Raw genomic sequence first — 11,905 nt, 5'->3', positions numbered from 1 at the left:
TCCAGGGGGTGTGGGGGTGGTCCAGGAGGGAGAGCTTCCTGATTGGCTGCCATGTATCTGCTGGTCTGGGGTGAGAGGTCAAAAATAAGCGCCAGCTAAGGCGAACCCAAATTGGCGAACGTCGCGCGACGTTCGAGAACATTCAGCGGACGCGAACACCCGATGTTCGCGCGAACTAGTTCGCGGGCGAACAGTCCGCGACATTCCTAATGGCAACACGCCACACTGCAAAGATCAGCAGGTTTTGCTCCCTATACAGGGAGGACAATCCTTGGGTTCTAGATGCGTTTTCCATTCAGTGGGAGTTCAGACTGGCATTTATCTTCCCCCCTATCCCCCTCTAAAGAAGATCAGACAAGAACAGTCTTCGATGATAGCAATAATTCCTTTTTGGCTGAAGAGGAGTTGGTTTTCTTGCCTGATGGAAATGTGGCAGGGGCAATATTGGATTCTACCACTGAAAAAGGATCTTCTGATGCAAGGCCATCAGAGTCACCTAGACCTACAGAGGTGGAGACTGACAGCTTGGAAGTTGACAGGCTCTTATTAACTAAATTGGGCCTCTCAGAGGAGGTGGTTAAGACATTACTTCAGTCAAGAAAACCTTCAACATCGAAGGTTTATGCTACAATTGTAAAAGCCTATAAGAGGTGGTGTAGTTCTCAGAAATTTTGTTGGTCCGAGACTAATACTAACCATGTTTTGGAATTTCTACAGAAAGGACTGGAGAAGAATCTTAAGCCAAATACTCTCAAGGTTCAGGTATCCGCATTATCGGCATTTTTGGGAATCAGACTTTCTGAAGATTCTCTTATCAGAAGATTTATTAAAGCTGATGGGAAACTTAGACCAACAGTACTACAACCCATCCCTCAATGGGATTTAAATGTTGTCTTGGAAAGATTGTGTGATTTTCCATTTGAACCTGTGGACAAAGCAGACATAAAGCATTTATCTTTCAAGGCACTGTTTCTTACGGCAATCACATCCGCCAAGAGAATCAGCGAATTACAAGCTTTGTCAATGAAGGAACCTTACATAAGATTTTTTAAGACTACGTCTTACTAAGAACAACACCCCACTTCAGACCGAAGGTAGCATCCTCAGTCAATATTAATCAAGAGATATGTCTACCTATATTTCAACCAGGACCTTCTACTCCCGAGGAACTTTGTTTGCATTCTCTGGATGTAGGAAGAATTCTCAAAGAATAGATAGGGAGAACTCAGGATTTTAGGAAATTTGAAAGCCTGTTCATCTCCTTTTTTGGGAAGAACAAAGGAAAGGCCTAGCCAGATGGATCAAAGATACCATTCAAACATGTTTTATTGCAGATGATCGTTCACCTCCAATATTCGTGAGAGCACATTCAACTTGGGCTATGGCTACATCTTGGGCAGAGAAATTTCTAGTTCCGATGGATCAGATATGCAGAGCAGCTTCATGGTCGAATCTTCAAACTTTCTCCAAACATTACAGACTAGACATACAGGCTTCCCAGGAGGCAGTATTTGGTAGAACCATTCTGCAGTCGGTGATGAAGAGTTGAATCCCACCGTTTCTTGCTATATCCCATTAGTGTGCTGCAATTGGACATTAAAGAAAGTTGAAATTTTACTTACCGTAATTTCTCTTTCTTTTTCAGTCCAATTGTCAGCACAATTTATCGAACCCTTCCCTATTAAACTTCTATGCATTATGTCTTCTGTGGTTATTAATTGAAAAGAACATGAGGGGAGGAGGAAGAGGTGGGGCCTTTATGGGGTATAACTTTTTTTGTTCCTACTGTCCTACCAATTGGGAGGGGATCCAATTACCCATTAGTGTGCTGACAATTGGACTGAAAAAGAAAGAGAAATTACGGTAAGTAAAATTTCAACTTTTTTTTATCGTAAACGTTCAATTCTATATCTGATATTTTCAATATTTACACAGTATAACGATAAACATTTTGTGCTGCCCTCTAATATAATAAAATTCATGGTGCAAAAGAGCCATTGCCCTTTCACAGAGAACTGATCCTTTTTGGCTTTTTACATGAAAAGTTTAACCTGGAAGCACGTCATTGGAGTAAAGCTGTTTTTAAAAAGGGTGATTTGGTTTTATAGCTCAATTATATTTCAATATAACCTGTAAATAAATTAAATTGACCATCGTACTGCTGAACAGATGTAAAACAATGCTTTTCTAGATATCCAAGAATGCATTTATTACTCATCCTCGTGTTTAGTTGAAATAAATTTGATTTAAATGCTTTTAAACATTGTTGATGGGGGTCTGTCTCTGTCATTGTAATGCTATGTTTCTGAGAAATGACATACTGGCAGTTTTAGTTGCATTCCCTTATTAAATACATGATATAATTTGGAAAATGAGTACAATAACTGACACAATTTCTGAATGTCTGCTGATAACAAAATGCTTTCATTTCACAGAATAAGTGCAAAAACAAACATAATAGCAACCAGGCAGGAGTAATAATTATAGGCTTAGGCAGGATCAGGATTCTGAAAACCAGCTTGGGCATAGCCTAGAATACAGAAATGCCTTTTATTTTTTGAATTTGGTGCCAAATAGGGACGTTGGCGCATCCGTTGGTGGCCTGACTCATCGCAACGTCAAACTGGACACGCTGCGTGATACTGCATATGCACGCGTCAGAGCAGAGAAAGCCTGGGAGCCGGCACATTTACAGGTAGAAACGTGTGCTGGTCTCCTGGCACAATAGAAAGAACTGGGAAAGCAGTTAAAAAGCTTGGTCTAGGGAGCTTCCTCTCTTTCTCTGGCTGATGTATATAAATATCTTTGACATTTTTCTAGGTATTCAAATATAAGGATATAACATAAGGAATGGGAATATCCCAAGAATATAATAACGAGGCTGACAAAACAGACAACTGAAGAACTCAAGGCAGCAGAGGAAGAACATAAGTCCAATTGTGCATGTTGAAATATAAAAATTAAGAGATCCGCTTTTAAAATTGAGGCAGGTGGTGTCTCTGGGTAAGGATTGTTTGACTTATCCACAGGACTGGAGTAGAAAGCCATGATATAGCTCCATGTGAGAAAGTTAAAGTATTGATACACATGGACGCAGCGTCGTACTGGCCCACCGGGATACCAGGAAAACTCCAGATGGGCCCAGGTGTGAGTGGGCCTCTTGCTTCTAATCATTTAGCATATTTTATGGTCATTCCCTATTTCTTTATGGGAAAAAAATGCTTAATAATGGAAGAATATAGTGAGTCAATATAAAAGACTAGGAGAATGAAAGAGGTTGAGTGAGGAGAGGAGGAATAATAGTTTGGAAAGTGTATCTGTGCATGGAACTAGGATGGATATCTATACACCTTTCGTATAACTCAGAAACAATCTGCAATCATACAACACTGTTTGGCATGTACATAGAGGGCTTTTGACCCATTCGTTTTAATGGTGCAGTTCTGACACAATACTGAGCTAACGTCCTTACTAGCCGGAGGGATATTGTCACATGTATGCTTATGGGCTGCTGTATCTACAATAGCACTATTTTTATCAGATCCTTAATATTTTTGTTATTTGATGCCAATGGTTGTGCCACTTTAAGGGGTTTATTTATCAAAATTCAAAAAGTCCAAAAATTATTTTTCAAATGTGACACCCAAAACCTTCAACTTTTTCGGAGATGACGCCTGAAAAAATACAAAATCTTCGGATTATTGAACGTAACACAGCACAGATCAGGATATCAATGGAACATCTGCCATTGACTTCTACATGAACAGGTCTGAGATGGAGTACTTTTTTATTCGGACTTTTAGCACCATCAGGGTTTCATAAATCACGAAAAATGTTAGGGTTTTTTTTCTACTAAAATAATGTTATTTTTTCCCCTTACAAAGTCCGACCAGAAAAATGGTCCCCTGAATACAACGAAATTGGGCTTCTATTGTACTTACTCAGCATTTGATTTGAGGTAAATATAAATCCCCATTCCAGCTAATACAAGCTTTTGTGAACATTTGTCTACAAATCTATTCCTGGCAAGAAATCTGCTTGATCTATTTGACCTTTTAAACTGATTTTCTAAAGCACTGCTGAAACCATTACGCTATATCATTGAATTATATGGTTTATTATGACTAGTGTAGCAATGCTGGCCAAGCTGTGGCTCCACACAGCCATCAATAGGAAATTTCACTTTTTCTGAGTACTAATTTACCAAAGGCAAATGAAACCTTATCCTGAAACGATGAAGTCAGACATGTAGATTAGGCTAAGGGCATTGCATTTACAGAAGTGATGCATAGCAACATTTTAAATTATATACTGCTTCACACTTAAAATTTTCTAGAAGAGTTTTCAAAATGCAAAGTCAGTTCAATAGCCAAACAGCAGTCAATACAGTCAGGATCAGGCCACGGTCAAACACAAAATAAAGATAAAAACAGAAGTAAAGGAACTAAGTTTCCGGGCTTATAACCAAAAATAGATGGCTGTTTTTGGAATCATTTTAAATCCAGAATGCCTTGTTGTCAAGTAAAGGCTATATACTGTAGTACCATTTCTGGGGCTGCACAAAAATGAGGTTGTGCGCACTTTGGCCATGAACACTGATCTGTTGGTGCCATAGGAACACTTAAAGCAATCGAGTGGAGAAAAGATGCATTTTAAAAACAGTGTTTCTTTAAAAAAAATCTTTACAGTGAAACCTCAATTTTACATCCCCTGATTTTAAGTTTAAGTTTATTGTTTTGTGGTCCCACTTATATATTATGCAGAATACTTTTCCCTAATTTTACATTTTCCTGGATTTTACACCATTTTTTTCTGGTCCCCTGAAAAACGTAAAATGGGGGTTCTACTGTATATTGTTTATTCAATTCATATGTTCATTGTGCAGGGTCAGGGTGCCTAATGGAATGCCTCAAAGAAATAAAAATGGCAGAAATAAGAGAGTGGAAAGAGAAACAAAGTGGAGGGGTTCAATATTATTTGTAATAAATCACATCAATATTATGGGGCAGATTTATCAAGTGTCGAATTTCGAGGGTTAAAAACCCTCGACTTTGACCCTCGAAGTAAAATCCATCGAATTTGAATATTGAATTCGAAGGAATTAGTGCAAAAGGTTCGATCGAACGGTTTTAAGCGATTGATCGAATGATTTTTATTCGATCATAAAAAGTGCCCAAAAACTATCTACAATGTCCCCATAGGCTAACATTCAATTCGGTAGCTTTAATTTGGCGAAGTATTGAGTCGAAGGATTTTTTAAAGAGACAGTACTTCGATTATCGAATGGTCTAATGATTTTTACTTTGAATCTTTCGAATCATTTGATTCGATCGAATTCGATCAAATATGACCAATTCGATGGTCGAAGTACCCAAAAAATTACTTCAAAATTCTAATATTTTTTCATTCGAATTATTGACTCGAGCTTAGCAAATCTGCCCCTTAAACTAACTGCTAGCTTTGCCTGCACAACATGGTAGGAATTGTGCAACAAGAACTATTTTTCTTATTCTGAATGATAACAATGCAAAATAGATAGCAGCAGGTGCTGTGCTAGTATTCTCCTTCCTAAAACCTGAATGGAGTAATGTAAGAAAAGCAAAGTTTGCCTTGGTCAGATGTTGCTTTCAGATGGTGACATGTAAATTCTACTGTACCTACCTTTTGCAAATCCGGATAACAGATTTTTCCATAATTTGGACTTTCATAACCTAAGTCTACTGAAAAATGAAAAAAAATAAACCCAATAGGCTTGTTTTGCTTCCAATAAACATTAATCATATCTAAGGTTGGATCAAGTACATGGAAATATTATTGAACAATTTTCAATTAGATAAAATGGAGCGTATGGGAGATGGTCTTTCCATAATTTGGAGCTTTCTGGATAACGGGTTCCAGGATAATGGATTCCATACCTGTAGTTTACAAGATGTAAACACAAACAGGGGCTAGTTATAAAGTAAACAGTAAAAATAAATAACCTATGCATAATCGCTTAGGTAATTTCTATATACAGTTGGGATGAGGTCCCTGCCTTGAAGAGCTTACAATGTAATAGGTAAAAGGAAACAAACAGAAAAAGGGGGTGGATGAAACAAAAAGGGGGATGAAAACTTCAATACTATCTAAAAATATTTTGCCTTATAAGTATAGTAAAAGCGTGCTTTGCTTTAGTACTATTACTATGCAACAGTTATAAAACGTTTTACATTAGATGTAAAAAAAGAAATACACCAACTCCTAAATATGTACAGTACGTATCATGCAATGTCTATGACCCAGAACATGGTAAGACTTCCAGAAAAGAAATACACTTTATCTTTTTCAGTATAAGCTTCTAATTAGTCATTTTTGTTATATTAGAGAAAACTGAAAAGTAACACAAACATATGATACTCTGCTAACAGCATACAGATGAGTGTATTTTATAAGGCTCAGCTATGGTAAATACGGTGATTTTTCATGCTAACATTCAGTAATTTGTCTATGTGGCCTCCATTTGGAAGCTTTTAGCTTCCTCTGTATCTTCAATGGTGCAGAACCACATTACTTAATCAAATGTGTGCTGTGTGACTTTAAGGGCATGTGAATTACACAGTATTTATCCCCTGAATGAATGTTCTTATGAATTCTAAATCTTGTATACAGTGAATCCATTTTATTGATCCTCACTTTCGTATAAACTGGATTTTCTTAGTAAGGACTTTCTAAATCTAGTAAAAGAACATAACACTGCTTCAAAAAATACAGCTATAAGAAACCTAGAAAATAACACAGAATGCTTTTATTTTAGAACAGAGGTCTGAAAATTTCATAGTTGGTTCAAACCCTCTTCCAGGTTTCCCTGGCTCATGATATAAGCCTTCAGCCAAAATATCACATGAATTCACCTTCAAGCTGGACTACTAGAAGTGTCTTTGATAGCAAACAGAAGCTGTGTAAAAGGGGGCCCAACACACACCAAAATTCTAATAGTGTGTCAGTGTTTATTGTGACAGACCAGAAAAAATGCACCATGTTTTAGAAGCAGGGGTCCCCAACCCGTGAGCCACATTTAAATGTAAAATAAGTTAGAGAGCAACATAATCATGGAAGAAGTTCCTACAGGTGCAAAATATGAAATGTTATTGGCAATTGGTAGCACCTATGTGAACTGACAGACTGCATGAGGTTCTGTTTGACAGTACACTTGGTTTTTATGCCACTAAAGCTTGCCTTCAAGTCAGGAATTCAAAAATAAGAACCTGCTTTGAGGTCACTGGGAGCAACATCCAAGAGCTCAGAGAGCAACATGTTGCTCACTAGCCACTGGTTGGAGATCACTGTTTTAGGGGATACATGTCAGGTGCTTTGATATGGATACCCCCATATGTTGTACATATTTTTCTGGTATATCAATAAATGCTGCCACAGCTAGTGATGGGCGAATTTATTCACCAGGCGCGAATTCGCCGCCAGCAAATAAATTCACGAAACGCCCGCGAAAATTCGCGGAAAAAATTCAAAAACGAGACGCCGGCGACGTTTTGTGAATTTTTCGCCGTTTCGCGAATTTCACGGCGTAAATTTGCCCATCACTAGCCACAGCATTTGAATTATGGTTTGTGCTGGGCCTCCCTTTGTTAACATTTCAATGTGTGAATGCAGCCAAACATTTGGGAGTCTCACCCCAAATAGTTGGCTAAAGTGCTGGGAGTGCCAATGAATAATAACAAATATGCCTTCTTCCTAAATCTCACATTAATTGGCATCCCACCCACTGCCCCATATTCCTTTTGAGGAGGCCACCCCATTGTCTTGGGGTACCCCAATTTCAGGTGATCGCAGTTGTTTAATCTATAGATATATGTTTCTAAGCATGCTTTAAGAAAACTATGTACGACAGCACAAGCCTTCCCTTCAGCATAACACATTCCGTAGTGCAGGGCTTCACAGAACATAGAAATAGATAGCAAAACTATCAACTACAAGAATATAAATAAGCAGTACATAAATGCTGTGTCTTGAGAACAATAAAAACTATTCCCAAAGGAACTATAAATGGAGCTTGACCTGGCCAATCCCTTCCACATAATTGGTATTGCAAAATCATTTATTGACTTGTAAGTCATGCTTAAAGTATTTAATAATACAGTAATAATGTTTCTAATACAAGAAGATTGAAGCTGTAGAATTATGGCTCAGACTGTTCCACTGACTACTTCTACCAATCCACAAGTGACTATGTTTCTGTGTGACAATCTTTTAATTCTGTAGAAAATCTGCACCATAAAAGGAAACCTATAGCTGAAGTTTACTTTGCTCTTAATTGCATCAAATAATTCGCCAACTGGGTATTTTCCTCTTCTGAAATTCAGAAAGCAATAAATGCTAATGAAGATATCAGATAACAAGAGGGATTGCAGTGATAAAATAGCTACATTTTAAAAATGTTCTATAACATAATACATTTAATTAAATAATACATTATAATATAAATAATTTTAATGATGTATTCTATCCTTGCCTTTGATTGGGCCACCAACCTTTCTTTTCCAAGCCGGAGTGCAATCCAGATATTGTGGAAGTACAACTCCCAGCACCTTCGCTAAATAAACTTGCCCTGAAAGTTTGAGATTGTAATAAAATAATTATTTTTTAAAATCACAAAATTCCTTAGCACCCAAGCAATGGGCATTACTGTCTCATGAGGTTTAATCTATTGACTGCTTATGAAGGTTGCTGCTAATTAAATGTTCTCTCCAAATGCTTGATTAGCACAAAGTGTCATTAACCTTTGACCGTGCTATCCAGACACAGTGAAGTGGGCCAGGCAGAAAGCCCTTCTGTCCTTCCTGTGAATCATGCTTTTCCTGCAAACTATATAATTGGTCTTCTGTTTACAACATGCCCCAACATTCTATACTTCACAAATGTTTAATTATAAATCATTAGTGCAAACGCAACCAATATGTTCCAGTATAATATTCTATTACACCTCTGTACAGAGTACTTTCTTCCATAATCTCTTGCCTTTAATCCCAAAGACAATTTCTAAATTACATTGGCAATAGAGTGTTTCTGGAATTGACCCCAGACCAATTGCAAGAAATCTTTGACACTGATCCAGAGATAGACAGACAGCAGCCTTACATGTGTTGTTCAATACAAATCTAACTATACTGCAGCAGATTTCATATTTAAGCAACAGCTGGAGGACTGCATACAGCATGAATCTGTTACATTCAGCATTGAGATCCATGAAAGCACTTATCCCCCACCCTCATGCCTTACTATTATATATAAATCACTATATAATAAAGTTTGTTGTAGATGTGAAAGGAACATGTTTCTAATTTCCCATTGTAAGGCTACTGTACACCAAACCTTTTTATTCTCCTCCAGGAACAAGCTACCAGTATAATTATTGCAAACAATATTAACAATTGTTGCAAATCTCAAGTCTTTCTTTAATTATCCTATTCTCTCCTATTTAGTTATGTCACTGTAGGTTTTCCTTATTTTAATAAGAACACTTTCATTTCTCATGCATTGTCTACATTTAATTTGCTATATAAATTCATTTGCTATACAAATGCTCTTTCATTCTGTAATCCTATCAATATGTAACTTATTTATTTTGTTTTCTGGTAAATTAATTACTCTTCAGGTAACCATATTTGTTGGTTTACAAATAGGGAAGAAATAACTGCCCTTACAGAACTCCCTGTAACTAATTAAGAAGAAGAAGCTTCCTTCTAGTTAATGTGTGCTATAAAGACATATATCTTTGTGCCATAGAAGCAGCACACATTTTACTACATATCCGAGCAGTTGCAATGTATTTGTTCTACTTTTTGCACAACCTATAATATTGCTATAATATTGCTATATATATCCTTTTTACTTATTTGAAGTCTATATATATATATATATATATATATACATATACATATACATACATATGTACGTACTCACTTACATAAACACATACACGCACATACATATAGATATAATCATACCTTTTTGTTTTATTGACCTCATCTGTAAAAGGGGGATGGAATGTCTTGGCCCTGACATAATAGGTTTGTAGCTTTCAGCTAGAACACAAGGGGGGGTTGGATTAAAGTCTCTAAAGCAGGAGGAGAAGGCTTCATTACAAACAGACCTCAGTTTCTTCTGGCAGGGGAGGAAGCACAGCACAATGGCAACAGTGAGTGTATCTGCTGCGCTGAAGTCTTCCAAGTCTATGAAAAGGTATAAAAGTGTTAGGAGGAAAGCCAGCATCTACAGAATTCCACCTGACAGGTGAGATTTTTCTCAATTGCTTTAACTGCATCATTGCACAGTCTAATGCTGTCTTTTTATAAATTACAAACATAAAGCTCAATAAAACTTTCATTTTGAAAATGTGTTTAAACCTTCAATATAAAAATTGCTAATTTTAATATGTCAAATCGATTGGGGGCAGAATGAAAATATGACCAGAGACAATTGGTCGGTTGCTAATATTTCAGCACCCTGGACAGCAGCTAATATGCTAAATAAAGGGCTCCATCCTGGGACATCTGGTTCTGCTACAGAAATTTAGTGTTGCTTCTCTGTCTGCCCATCATTCAATTATTTTTCTATATCTATATTTTTATTTGGTTATTCTGTCATCTATATACTGTATGTTTTTTTTTGTCACATGGGCAGCACAGTGGTGCAAACAGTTTGTATGTTTTCCTTGTGGTTGGATGTTTTTTTCTGCATGCTCCAGTTTCCTTCTGCACTCCAAAACATACAGAGAGGTTAAGTAGCTACTTATAAAATTAACCACAGTGGTATGTCATAGGGGTCTTAGATTGTAAGCTATGAATAATGTATAATCTTTGTAAAACATGTGGGCACTATATAAATAAATGATGGTAATATTTATATGTATGTATGTATGTCTGATTATTAAACTATTGGTGATTTCCCCAAGGAAACTTTGTTTAGTGAACCAAAATTATTTAAAACACATCTTGTGTATGTATATGATATTTAGCATACAATGTTAGAGGTTCATACAGAGAATAAGTAAAGGTAAATGATGCAATATCATCTAAAAAATTTACACAGAGTGCATTATTTATAGGCATATTAGAAATAGAAGGTAATGTTCCCAATAACACAAACTAGTTGTTGGAGAGCTGTCCAAACCGGCTCCTGCTTTGATCCAATAGTAGTGGCCACTGAGGGACAGGCACCCAATTAGAAGAGGGTAGTGCTGATAAGTAGATAAGTAATGATTGCTCTAATGAGTATGATGGGTATGTCCCATTAAATTCATACAGTTGGGATATATAGCCCACAAGTGACTCCATTACAACATATTTGCCAATAACACTCTTGTTCTGGTGTGATAGCAACTCGGATGAAGATGATGATGATGATGGCAAGGAAGAAAATAATGACCCTGAAACTATCTTCCAGAATATACAGATGCAGAAAGAGATTATGGCAAATATCAGATGCAGACCCTGGCCAATGAGACAAAAGCTGCGCTCGCTCAGGTGTGTTGTGTTTGGTATTATACATTTATAACTGAGTATTCTTCTAAGTTAATGCAATTTTATTTCAGTAAAATAAAGTAGAATTCTGTGAAAAGCAAAGTGAAGACTTGGGAACATAATTAAAAGACCAGTGCAGGAAAACAGTTTTCCTTACCACTTTTTACACAACCTATTATCAACTTAAACATAAGATACGTCTGTGAAACTATGTTTAACAATTTGTGAGAAAATCTGTGCAAGTATAGTAAATCTAGTTATTTAAAATTGTGTAGATTAAGCCAGTTTATATGCCTTGCTTGGTTTTGCTGCTATACACTTAGAGGCAGATTTATCAAGGGTCGAATTTCGAGTTCATGGGAGTTTTTGAAAACTCCCATAAACTTCCA

At 36.8% G+C, this 11,905-nt stretch overlaps 1 protein-coding gene across 1 annotated transcript in view; it reads left to right on the top strand.

The window, feature by feature from the left end:
- The first annotated feature begins 10,013 nt into the window (after window positions 1-10,013).
- The window catches only part of tmc3.S (transmembrane channel like 3 S homeolog), a 44,092-nt gene continuing 42,200 nt past the window's right edge, over window positions 10,014-11,905 (top strand). The window contains exons 1-2 of the mRNA XM_041587757.1: window positions 10,014-10,287; window positions 11,373-11,519. Of these exons, the coding sequence (XP_041443691.1) occupies window positions 10,184-10,287; window positions 11,373-11,519 (251 nt within the window). The 5' untranslated portion in view covers window positions 10,014-10,183. The remainder of the gene's footprint in view (window positions 10,288-11,372; window positions 11,520-11,905) is intronic.

The sequence above is a fragment of the Xenopus laevis genome, chromosome 3S (genome assembly GCF_017654675.1).
Source record: "Xenopus laevis strain J_2021 chromosome 3S, Xenopus_laevis_v10.1, whole genome shotgun sequence".
NCBI classification, from domain to species: Eukaryota; Metazoa; Chordata; class Amphibia; order Anura; family Pipidae; genus Xenopus; species Xenopus laevis.
The sequence above is the reverse complement of the archived record's forward strand: the minus strand, read 5'-3'. Positions and strand labels throughout refer to the sequence as shown.